This window comes from Staurois parvus, unplaced genomic scaffold (genome assembly GCF_062004578.1).
Source record: "Staurois parvus isolate SC_StPar_1 unplaced genomic scaffold, SC_StPar_1.0 ptg000017l, whole genome shotgun sequence".
Classification (NCBI taxonomy): domain Eukaryota; kingdom Metazoa; phylum Chordata; class Amphibia; order Anura; family Ranidae; genus Staurois; species Staurois parvus.
The window spans coordinates 17999793-18013131 of NW_028317813.1; the positions used below are offsets into that span (position 1 = coordinate 17999793).

A 13339-nucleotide genomic window follows, 5' to 3' on the forward strand; every position below is an offset into this window, starting at 1 on the left:
TCTGAAGAATTCCATTATCCAATCATGTTCAAGCAAATATACTGTGTTTTTTTTTGTTTTCCTCATATGTGATTGGGAATTCTTTGCAAAGTGGATTTCCATCAGATTCATTAAGCTAAGGGAACCTTCCCTTGCAAAGTGAACAGCCTATTTGCCTTTAAATCAACCACACAGTGTCCACTCAAGGTAACCCCTGCTTGGGCTATCTATATAACTTGGTCTACTAATGGTTCTGATAACCTCTGTGCATCATTTAACCAGTTTGAATTACCCAGGATTGTGAATTATTTTACTGATATCACTACTTTATGCCTTTAAAGTACAACTCTAGATTCAGCCCTTCTTCCTCCTGGAAGACCCCAACAATGTATATTTTGCTTTGTTGTTTTATATTTACCTTTTTCAGAAGCCTTTTGGCTAGTCATGTGATACGCTGTGTCACATTCCTCTTAGCCTATTCTCTGTCCCAGAGTAGTCCTCTACTGAAGTGCAGAATGGCACTGACATCAGCATCACTCTCTGATTCACTACAATATGAATGACCAGCATCGTGGTGACATCCCCTTAGGGAAGCAGGGCCAGAATGACTATTCATTCACAATATGTCCTCAGTCTTCTAGGATGAATGAAATTGAACAAATATTGTGGCAAAAAAGAAGTACTGCAAGGGAAGTTGTAGAACTAGAGGTGAATATTGCAGCCTGAGCTGCTTTTTTATTATACACCATGCCTAAAGACCCATTTTAAATACATAAATAATTGTCTGGAGTTGGGGTTAAAGTGATATTAAACCCAAAAGCAAGCTTGTATTATATTGCAGCTTACCAATTCTTAAATGTGATGGCTGCATTAATTTCATTTTTTAGGGCTCGTTCACACTTGACTGTTTTACCAACTCTTGCCAAACGCCCCTATAGCATTTGGCAAGCGTTGGTCCGGCGTTTGCGGAGCGTTTTTTAACGCTCGGCAAATGCTCCGCAAACGACACATGCGCGGTTCAGCGGCGTTGCTAGGCGTTTGCCGAGCGTTAAAAACGCCCTACAAACGCCTGTAATGAAGTTTGAATGGTGTTACCGCTCCGCAAATGCCCCGCAACCGCGTCGCAACCGCACCGCAAATGCCGGCCGGGCGTTTGCGGAGCAGCACCATAGACTAGAATAGGAGGCCTCAACGCCTCCTGACACGACCAGAGTCTAATGATGCTAATGCTCCCGTTAGAACAGCACCATGTGCTGCAATGTGCAGAATTGTCCAAGGCGTTTGGGAAGCAGTAAAAACGCTTCCCAAATGCCTTTCTGCCGCCTGCACACAACGCTAGTGTGAACGTAGCCTAAGGCTTTCTTTATTCTATCTTTCATCTGGTGATCTGGCCAGTAAGTCCATTGCTTTTCAAAAGCACAAGTTCTCCAGCAGAATGTATTAGTTTACATGGATGAGACAAACCATTTACCACTGGCAGGGATGCTTGAAATGATCAGCTTGTTTTTATTTATGTAAAACCTTCATCCCAAAAGGAAAAAAAGTTTGCTGTAACTGAATATAAAGTATGAGCTGGATTTTGGCTTCAATTTGTTAGTGTATTTAATTCTGTTAATAGATTTAACACTCCCAGCTCTCCCACCACAGACTGACAATGCTCCTGTCCAAAGGTGCCACCTTGTGCTCATTCAGAGTGGGAGCACTCTAATACTGGAGGTGTGTTATTGGTCAGATCACCAGGTGTAATCAGAGGGGAAAAAAGCCAAAGAAAAGAAAACTAATGCAGCCACCATATCTAAGGATTGGTAAGCTGCAGTATATTACATTTTTGGGTTTGGGTTTAATAATGCTTTAAAGTTTTCATATTCATTTGTCTATCTGCCTAGAGACAAACATCATGAATGATAAAGAAACATTCATGCAATTGTTCTAAACTGGATTCGATCTGCAGTGCTCTATATTGGTTTATGGAGAAAAATCAATCAATCAAATACTACCCCTTTATAACCTCTTGAAGCTAAGGGGTGCCCGAGGAAGTTTTATAAGATCTGGGGCCCTTGGTTAGATACTCGATACCAACGATTCTTTGCTTTCAATGATTTCCGATTCAGTTGGCTAATACCTTGATATGCTTTTTACCCCTTTTTATTATATTTGTGTTATGGGACCATTATATAATCTCTAGCCACTATGCTGTGTGGGGAAATTGTAACCACAGTTTCTATTTTCAGTGCTCAAATAGTGTACACTGATGTAACTGTGATCATGAAGGATTAGGTCTTCACTGGTTGATGTTCTGTGAGGATTTACCATACTGTTATGGAAAAGCTAGTCTTTTCCCAATGTTTTGTTTGCTTTTGTTTATAAGTTTCTATTTGTATGATGCTTGACATTTGTTTAACTGTATATTCACTTGGGTCCATTGAATGCTCGAAGACTTCTTTCCAGAAACCACATTATATATACTGTTTCTTGTATAGAATACTAATTGTCTATATACTTACACTTAATGTAATGCCTTCCTACTTGTATGCTCATTTGTGATATACTCTCAATAAGGCTCCATTCACATATATGCAATTTGCGTTTGATACTTTCTCCAGTGCTTTTTGCAGTTTGTTTTGTGTTTTTCTACACGCGTTTTTACCGCATTTTGCTCAGCTCTTTTTTTTCTTAAAGTGGATTTTTTTTTTTCGTTGCTGGACAAAATAAAAATGCAAAACACAGCAAAAATGCACTACCATGGATTTCAGCAGCTTCTCCATTGAACTCTATTGTAGCAAAAACACTGCTTTTTGCTTTTAACAAAGTCCCTCACCCTTTCCAAAAATGCAGCAGCTCAAAAAAGCATAGATGTGAACATGTTCCATAGAAAACATGTTAAATGGACTGTAGTGCGTTTCTGCAAGAAGCACTAAAAAACGCATTGGTGTGAACGTAGCCTAAACCTAGCTTAAAAGAAACATACATGATTTCCCCGGTAGAATGCTGAAATGAGGATCTGGCTCTTGCGCATGAGTAAAAATAGTTTCCGCTGCCTCCAACCACGGTATATTCTCTGTATTAGGGCGGCCAATTCATTCAGCTTCTGCCTGCGTAGCTCTTCCAAGTCAAACAGCTGAAAATAAATTATCCAATTAGCTCATTTTTTTCTAAATATACTGTATCAATCATTTCTAATGCAATTGTTTATAAAACATAAAGCTAAATTCCAGGTATTACATTTTGTTACATTGGCCCAGCTTGGACCAATGTAACTATGTACACTATATTGCCAAAAGTATTGGGACACCTCTACAAATCATTGAATTCAGGTGTTCCAATCACCTCCATGGCCATAGGTGTAAAAAGCAAGCACCTAGGCAAGCAGACTGCTTCTACAAACATTTGTGAAAGAATGGGTTCCTCTCAGGAGCTCCGTGAATTCAAGCGTGGTACCGTGATAGGTTGCCACCTGTGCAATAAGTCCATCCGTTAAATTTCCTTGCAACTAAATATTCCACAGTCAACTGTTAGTGGTATTATAACAAAGTGGAAGCAACTGGGAACAGCAGCAACTCAGCCACAAAGTAGTAAGCCACGTAAAATGACAGAGCAGGATCAGCATGCTGAAATGCACAATGAACAAAAGTTGCCAACTGTCTGCAGAATCAATAGCTAAAGACCTACAAACTTAATGTGGCCTTCAGATTAGCACAACAGTGCATACAGAGCTTCATAGAATGGGTTTCCATGGCCGAGCAGCTGCATCCAAGCCTTACATCACCAAGTGCAATGCAAAGCAACGGATGCAGTGTTGTAAAGCATGCCGCCACTGGACTCTAGAGCAGTAGAGACATGTTCTCTGGAGTGACGAATCATGGCTTCCCTGTCTGGCAATCTGATGGACATGTCTGGATTTGGCGGTTGCCAGGAGAACGGTATTTCCCTGACTGCATTAAGCCAAGTGTAAAGCTTGGTGTAGGGGGGATTATGGTGTGGGGTTGTTTTTCAGGGTTTGGGCTTGGCCCCTTGGTTCTAGTGAAGGGAACTCTTAAGGCATCAGCATACCACAACATTTTTGACAATTTCATGCTCCCAACTTTGTGAGAACAGTTTGGAGGTGGACCCTTCCTGTTCCAACATGACTGTGCACCAATGCACAAAGCAAGATCCATAAAGACATGAATGAGTGAATTTGGGGTGGAGGAACTTGACTGGCCTGCACAGAGTCTTGACCTCAACCCGAAAGAACACCTTTGGGATGAATTAAAGTGGAGACTACAAACCAAGCCTTATCGCATGACATCAGTGCCTGACCTCAAAAATGCCCTTCTGGAAGAATGGTCAAACATTCCCATAGACACACTCCTAAACCTTGTGGACGGTCTTTCCAGAAGAGTTGAAGCTATTATAGCTGCAAAGGATGGGCCAACTCAATATTGAACCCTACGGACCAAGAATGGGATGCCATTAAAGTTCATGTGCGTGTAAAGGCAGGCGTCCCAATACTTTTGGCAATATAGTGTATATACCATACCTGCGGGATCCCTGGGGAGAAGCTGGAAATCATTGTAGTAGACATTGCTACTCCAGTGCTCTCAACTAACTTTCGGGTCACATGCTAAGTGCGTGCCCTGCTACATTGCAAACATTGACATGAACACCAATTAGAGAATGCAAAATGTTCTCTGATTGGCCAAGGTGGAGAAGTCACAGCCATGATGAGTAATAACAACTTACACCACACAAAAATAATAACTCACAAAAAAAAAAAATAAATCAATAAAAATACAGTACAGTTCTTCTTAAATGCCTCCCATAAACTAGAGCAATAACCTGCATATTCTATCTACTAGAAGGAAGGATAAAATATAACATACTGTTTTAGGAGTCCTGATGAATACTTTGGTTCGGCCATACTTGATCTCTTCTTTTGGAATGCTGACTTTTGGGTCATTTAACAAAGCTTCAACTCCCACCCTGGCACAACACATAGCAACATTATACACCGGTAAAAAAGTCACAATAAAACTATTTTTCAGAAGGGTCAGTAGGTATTAAAGAGATGGTGATTCTAAAATTCTTCTGTTAAAGTGACATTAAATTCTGGTTTAAAAATAGAATGTAAATAAATGTAGTCCAATAGCTGCTTTGGAATCTCCCCACTGTTGTCCACTATCAAACACATGACAACGGGACCTAATGGGGATACCAAAGCCACTATTGGACTAAATGGAATCTGACCACTGTCAATCACAAGAAAAGCAGACTTATTAAGAAAATAATATCATTGGCTGTAAGGCCACTAGCAGCCTACAAAACAACACAGCCCCCTAATCTCCCCCACTCCCAGCAATCTGGCATGTCTCTGTTCTGGTCCTGACATATTCTTCTGTGCCGGTCATCAGGCCTCCTCATTGGCCAGCAGAGGATGATGTTAACCCTGTGCATGTGCAGTTCAGTTTACAGCGCTGAATGAGATGGCGAGTAGGCAGGAAAGGACATTTTATTGCAGAAGAGACGGTGGATGTCACTTTGGCAATAAAAGCCTGCCTGCTAACAGTTTTTTACAGCAGGATTTCCGTTCCGCTCTAATTACCTAAAAACTGGAGGTAATTTTTTTTTTATTTGATGCAGACACAACAACCCATTGTAAAAGTGATGCAACAAAGAACTACTGTACATGTACAGTAGTTGTATGTCTCAGAATTGTCACAAAACTGTTGAAATGCTTTAATGAATTTGGCACCAAACATTTTAAAGGGCCAATAGGGCCAGAAAAGTATTGAAAATGCTTTATTGAATTCCCCCCAGTGTCTCTAATATACCAACTACCCTCTCCCAAAAAAAGAACCAATAAATGTACAAGGGGCAAGCACTACTACAATTCCAAAATGCCTTAATGTAGAACTCCAGTACAACTATGTATATTTAAACTGTTCCATTACCAAAATTTTCTTACAAACGCATACATTTATTCCCATTGCACACCATACCAGAATAGATATTATTTAGAGTGGAGAAGTAACTGTTGACTTGCATCACATATGAAGTAAAATATGTTACCAGCACACCCTGGATCTTTTTTCAAAGGCCAAATATTTATATGGATATCAGGGGTGTAACTACAGACTACTTTGTATGTAGACATACTTTGTATGTTAACATACAGTATGTCTAAATTGAGAAGAGGAAGCAGGAAATCTGTCAGTAAAGTTAGTACATTAATAGGGACCAGCACTGTGAGTAGACGTTGTCACAGAAGAGGGGGCAGTATTGCAGGGAATAAACTTTAACATTAATATTCTAGTTAACCACCAGTCTTTTTCAGCATCTCACAACTTAGCGCCTCGATATAATATCTAAGCCCTCCTTCTCCTTCCAACACTGTAGCAAGCAAGTGCTGAAAGTGGTGTTGTAGTACTCAGTAAAAAACAAAACAACATTTGGGTGGTGCATACCAAGTATACCCAAGTGGTAGGAGTCAACACCATGTAGCTTTATGATGTAAAAGGACAATTACATCTGAAATACAGTAGCTTACAGAATGGAACAGGTGGAAGTTCAATGTACTTCACTTCAAGTTCCCTCTCTCCCAATCAAGAAGGGTTCCAACCCTGACCTACTCCCACCCTGAGGGCATGACAAATAATGCAGAAAGTTTATTTAAGCACTTCTATTTATAGATGGCTGCCCTAATCTTGCATGATCTCCTCGTTCAATGGAAGATGCTGGTTCCCCCCAAATTGGCTTCCTGAGCCCATGAGAAGGGACAACTTTAGTCCGCTCTGAGTTTCTGCCAGCCTAAAGAAGCAGTACAGTGCCATCTTTAGGTTGGCAGGCACACATCAGTATCGACTGTCTATGAAAAGAATTGTGGTAGCAATAATAAACAGCACAAAATTGTATAATATGACATAAAAGTTGTTGTTACTCTTGCATACAATCACTCCATATCCCTAATACAAACTTATTTAAACTGTAGGGATTTTTTTTTCAGAACTACTAGCAGCTTAAGTTTTTACTGAGGAGACAGTGATTTAGGCATTGGAGGTTTAATTTCAGTGTTGGCCAGAATGACCAGAAGCTCTGAGGGCAATAAATCTACAGTACTACAACAGCCTAATTCTCTTTCTAATTTTAAAAGCTTCTCCTGTGTGTATGGCCTGTGTATGTCTGACATCAGCTGGTCTTGATTTCAAATGTCAGAAGAGGGGGGGGGGGGAGGTAAGGGTAACAGCTGTGTTCATTAGTTTTAGGCCTTCTCATTTTTTAAGTGTTGCTACAGTTGCAAGAAAAAGTACGTGATGAACCCCTTGGGATTCCGTGGAGTTTTGCATGAATTGGGCATAAAATGTGCTTTGAACGTCATCTAAGTCACAACAATAGAAGAACACAGTCTGCTGAACATAATACTACACAAACATTAGATGTTGCCATGGTTTAATTGCACATAACATGTAAACATTCACAGTGCAGGGAGGAAAAAGTATGTGAGGCCCTAGCTTAATGACTTCTCCCAGAGCTAATTGGAGCCAGGAGTGAGCCAATCTTGACTCCAATCAGTGTGATGATATTGGATGTGTTGCTGACAGCTGTCCTGCCCTTAAAAAACACACACCTGTTTTGGGTTTACTGGTTTCAAGAAGCACTGTCTGATGTGAACCATGCCTCGCAGAAAAGAGCTCTCAGAAGACCTACGATCAAGAATTGTTGACTTGCATGAAGCTGGAAAGGGTTACAAAAGTATCTCCAAAAGCCTTGATGTTCATGTGTCCACGTTAAGACAGACTGTCTACAAATGGAGAGAGTTTAGCATTGTTGCTACTCTCCCTAGGCATGGTCGTCCTGTAAAAATGACTACAAAAGCACAGCGCAGAATGCTGCATGAGGTAAAGAAGAATCCCAGAGTGTCAGCTAAAGACCTACAGAAATCTCTGGCACATGCTAACATTTTTGTTGACACATCTACAATAAGGAAAACATTAAACAAGAATGGAGTACATGGGAGGACACCACGGAGGAAGCCATTGCTGTCGAAAAAGAATATTGTAGCACGTTTGAAGTTTGCAAAAGAGCACCTGGATGTTCCACAGCACTACTGGCAAAATATACTGTGGACAGATGAAACCAAGATTGAGTTGCTTGGGAAGAACACACAACACTATGTGTGCAGAAAAAAAGGCACAGCACACCAACATCAAAACCTCATCCCTGTAAAACATGGCGGAGAGAGCATCATGATTTGGGGCTGCTTTGCTACCTCAGGGCCTGAACGGATTGTTGTCATTGATGGGAAAATGAATTCCAGAGTTTATCAAGACATTTTGCAGGAAAACATACGACCATCTGTCCGCCAACTGAAGCTCCGCAGAGGATGGGTGATGCAACAGGACAATGACCCAAAGCATACAAGTAATTCAACAAAACAATGGCTGCAACAGCACAGAATACTCCTTCTGGAGTGGCCCAGTAAGAGTCCTGACCTGAACCCGATTGAAATGCTGTGGCATGACCTTAAGAGAGCGACTCACACCAGACATCCCAAGAATATTGCTACACTGAAACAGTTTTGTGAAGAGGAGTGGTCCAAAATGACTCCAGATTGTTGTGCAGGTCTGATCTACAACTACAGGAAACGTTTGGTTGAGGTTATTGCTGCCAAAGGAGGGTCAACCAGTTATTAAGTCAATGCCAAGTGACTCCACTCCCCACATAGACTATCACAGGGTGAGCTCGGGCTCATGACAAAGGCAGAACATCATGTCACGCATGCAATACTTGAGTGATTGGCTGATCTTAAAGCTGCTCTACATGCTAAAACCCTGACAAATGCTTTTTCACTTGCCTACAATGAGGTCGGCTTGATCTGATCCCACTGCTACTCTGCTTCAAAAGTTATTCACTGGAGGAATTATAGACTTACTGTTTCATCATATATTCCCTATATATGTAATGATGATGAAAAGGAAAGGTGGATAAACCATCTGATTAACCAATAACCAACAAGACTCATTGGGAAGTCAAGCCACTGTTGAATGACTTGATTATTTTGTAAGTCTCTCTGCTGCTGTTCTGCCTCTACCTGCACTACATTCAGCCTTAGATTGAACTTTTACTAGCTAGTGCTGTGGATGAATGAATAATATTTATTTACCAGGTCTGCATACCTACTCTGGGACTTTAAAGCAATTGGTAAAAGGCTTAGATGTGGTGATTGCCTGCGCTGGAATCCTGTGCAATGCATATGGCCAAAAATATTGACACCCCTACATTTCTGTCAGATAATGCACCACTTCGTCCAGAAAATTGTTGTAATTACAGATGCTTAGGCATTCTCATGTTTATTTCTTTTGTTTGTATTGGTATGACACAAAAAATGTGGAGAAACAAAAAGACAAATCTGACACATTCCACGCAAAACCTCAAAAACGGACTGGACAAAGTTATTGGCACCCTCAATTTAATATTTGGTAGAACACCCCTTGGATAAAATAACTGAAATGAATTGCTTCCTGTAACCATTAATGAGTTTCTTACACCTCTCTACTGGAATTTTGGACCACTCCTCTTTCGCCAGTGGCTCCAGATCTCTCAAAATGGAAGAAGTCCTTTTCCCAAGTGCTGTTTTGAGATCTCTTCACAGGTGCTCTATGGGATTGAGATCTGGAGTTCAGTACTCTCCAGCGCTTTGTGTTAAACCATTCCTGGGTGCTTTTTGACATGTAGTTTGGGTCATTGTCCTGCTATAAGACCCATGATCTCTGATGGAGACCCAACTTTCTGACACTGGGCCTACACTGCACCCCAGAATTCTTTGGTAGTCTTCAGATTTCATAATGCCATGCATATGGTCAAGATATTCAGTGCCTGAAGCAGTGAAGTAACCCCAAAACATCAGTGAGCCTCCACCATGTTTGACTGTAGGAACTATATTATTTTCTTTAAAGGCCTCATTTCTCTTTCTGAAACCAGTAATTTTGTTTCATCTGTCCACTGCACATTCTCCCAAAATGATTTTGACTTCCTAAGGTAAGTTTTAGCAAGCTCCATTCTGGCTTTTTTATCTTTCTATGTTAGCAGTGGGGTCCTCCTGGATCTCTTACCATAGCATCCCTTTTCATTCAGATGGCGACATATAGTGCAAGTTGACACAGTTGTACCCTGTGCCTGAAGGTTAGCTTGACTTTATCTGGAAGTTGGTCGAGGTTCTTTAGCCACCATTCAAACAATCCTTTATTGCAATCGTTGATCAATTTTTCTCTTTCGTCCATGTCCAGGGAGATTATCTACAGTGCCAAGTGCTGTAAACGTCTTGACAATGTCGCACACATTGGACACAGGAACATTAAGATCTCTGGAGAGGATAACCTTGGGATGGTCCATGCTTTTCTTCAACTTTTGTTCTCAAATCCTCAGACAACTCTTTACTGCTCTTTCTCTCCTCCATGCTCCATGTGGCACATAGACACACAACAGAAAGGTTAAGTCAGTTTTTTCACCATTTTAAGTCGTTGCCAGTGTGATTTCTATATTGTCAGCATCGGCTAATTGATACAGGTGAGTTTTATTACAAATTACAGGAGCATCACAAACTTGGAATGCAATTATTTCTTTTGAGAAGGTGCCAATAATTTTGTCCACTCTGTTTTTGGAATTTTGCGTGGAATGTGTCAGATTTGACTTTTTGTTTCTCCACTTTTTTGAGTCATACCAATACAAACAAAAGAAATAAACATGAGAATGCCAAAACATTTGAAATTGTAATAATTTTCTGGGTGAAGTGGTACATTATCTTACAGAAATGTAGGGGTGCCAATATCTTTGACCATTACTATGTTTTAATTTGACGCCCAGATGTTTACTTGGTGTACATTGTTTTTATGCAATTTAGTGTCTTCAGTATTGGTGAATAAGCACTGTATATTTCTAAAACTAAGCTAATTTTGGATAAAATATTTTATTATTTTTGATGATTTATTAAATTCATTGTTTAAGCATACGACTGCAAGCCCTATTTGCCATTTCAAGTAACCACTTTAAGCCAAATTTCTGAGGTTTACTCAGTTGTTTTGAGGTTTTTTTTTCCAGTGTCAACAGCAACCTCTGCAAACCTTAATAGTCCTAGGTTCACACTTACCAGCCATCTGCGGGCCCTTTGTGGGTGCAGGAATCCCAGCTGTTCCTGCACCCGCAACCACCCGCAGCCAAATCGTGCTGCTCTTACGAGACACGCGGGGCTGCTATTCATTCTGAATTGAACCCCCACACATCTCAACCCACAACACGTTTGCAGGTGTGGGAACTGCAGGGAAATTGCATGGTCAAAAAGAGCATGCGGTTTCCCTGTGGTTGCATTTCTCAAAAAGTGCATGCACCTTTTTTCTGCGGTAAACGCAGGCACAGCAACCTACTCAAATGATTGGGCTGCTGTTCCTTAACAAATGTGGGCCGCACGGCCCGTAATGGTGTAAACCGAGCTCTATACAGTGATGGATATGCAATTACTATGATAGAATTCAAATGCCATTTTATAGTAGGTCTTAGTCATGCACAGAACTTGGCATTCCTTGCACCCCAACCTTTATGGATGAGTTGTGCTTTTCCCCTTTCAAACATAAAATGGTGCTGTTTATTCTATAGCACCAAAGGAGATGATCTTGCAACAAAGGAGGGTGATGTGATAATTTTCATAAGTTCCCACTCTATAGGGACTTATTGAGAATTCTTTAACAACCAAATAATGTCAGGTTTGACTAATCACTTTGCAGATATCTGTTTTCACTTTGACATTAAAAAGTATATTAATAGAATATAAAAACTATCAGAATAATGAATACTGTTATATGAACTGTATATTGCCCTTTTGGCTGAATCTTCTTATTAAAAAAAGAACAGGTTAGGAGTACATTTGCATATAGAAAAAGGAGAAGTAATCAGAATAATTTGATCATTTTCAATAATGTTATTATAATTTCTAGCTCCCAAAGTGAAATGAGTAGCGAGCAAATGTAACACAGCACAAAAAATGTCTGTGCTTGGAAAACATATCAACCTTTAGAATTACCAAACTAAAACAAAAAGGGGAAGGTTACACAAACAATGGTATGATAAATATTATGTGTTGACCCATAGACTCCATAATAAATGCATACAATATATGATATAGTATAGTATTATAGCACTTTAAATGGTATCTGTAATATTTGACATCTCCTTGAAGGTACTTTCTTTACCTTGCATCCCCTTCCCATCGGGGCCATGTCTCCCTACTCAGCAGCTTGTATCTGTTTAGGAAAGCACTGTACACCTGCCGGTAAGCAAAGCCAGCCCGACGAACTCTTACATTCTCCAGCAAGCCAAGGTACTGCACCTGTGTCCTCACAAGCTTCTCATCAAACAAGGATGCCTTCTTTGTGTCATTGGGTTTCAGACATCTGTTGCACAGAAACCAAAGGATAATTTAGTTTTTTTTGTAGAAGAAAATATAAAAACCCATATTTCAGCTCAAGCAGACAAACTGAATATCAACACTTACAAATACAGATCAAGAAATCCAAAGACAACAAGCAATTTATACAGTTCGGCTATTAAAAACAAAAGAAGCAGAAAATAGTAATGATTTCCATGGCTAACTGGTCAGTTTTAGATATAATGGTGCTGATTTACTAAAGGAGTAAAACATATTCAAGGGAATTTTCATTTTGAAATGGTATGTTCACTTAGCTTAGGGAAGAATACTTTACCACATGCAAGGAAAAAAAAAACAGGAAAAATTTTGCTTGCACATGACTGGATGTTTTAAAGTCAACACAGCTTCTTCACATTAACTAAATTCCCTTGCAAAGTAAACATGTTCTTCTCATTTAGTAAATCAATCTTAGTATGCCCTGCATATGTGGAAAAAATGCTTGATGTATGTAAAGAGCCCTCATGTATTGCTAAGTATCAGAAACTAGTTACCGAATATAGTTGGGATTCTTGGCATACAGATTCTTCATAAGTGTTGACACAGAGGCTCTAAACTGGAAGCCAACAGTGGGCGGACGTTTCAATGAGGAGTTCTTTGGGTCGCCTTCTGGGAACAGAGATTTCAACAGTTCATGTTTGGCCTTCCACATGGCTTGCGAGAGGTCTCTAAAGAGAAGATCGTTGTTTTTGTCCAGAAAACCTTCAGTGTTGTAAGTGACCTGAATAGAACAGGAGAACAGAGGATGTTATGTTTTTTTCTCACCTACAATAGACTCAGAGAGTGATTTTCTAGAAAGAATTAAAGCATAATAAAGCAAACCATAGGTAAAGATTTACTAAAACTGGAGCAGCTGTGCATGGCAGCCAAACATCTTCTAACTTTAGCTTTTTCAATTAAGCTTTGACA

General features: G+C 40.1%; 1 protein-coding gene across 2 annotated transcripts in view; it reads right to left on the bottom strand.

Annotated features, from left to right (window-relative positions):
* MYO1A (myosin IA) overlaps positions 1 to 13339 on the bottom strand; it is a 150673-nt gene that overhangs the window by 32607 nt on the left and 104727 nt on the right. For both annotated transcript variants that reach the window (XM_089681053.1, XM_089681043.1), the window contains exons 17-20: positions 12925 to 13151; positions 12198 to 12398; positions 4842 to 4941; positions 2948 to 3097 (exon numbers count right to left, since the gene is read on the bottom strand). In XM_089681053.1, coding sequence (XP_089537179.1) covers positions 2948 to 3097; positions 4842 to 4941; positions 12198 to 12398; positions 12925 to 13151 — 678 coding nt within the window. The remainder of the gene's footprint in view (positions 1 to 2947; positions 3098 to 4841; positions 4942 to 12197; positions 12399 to 12924; positions 13152 to 13339) is intronic.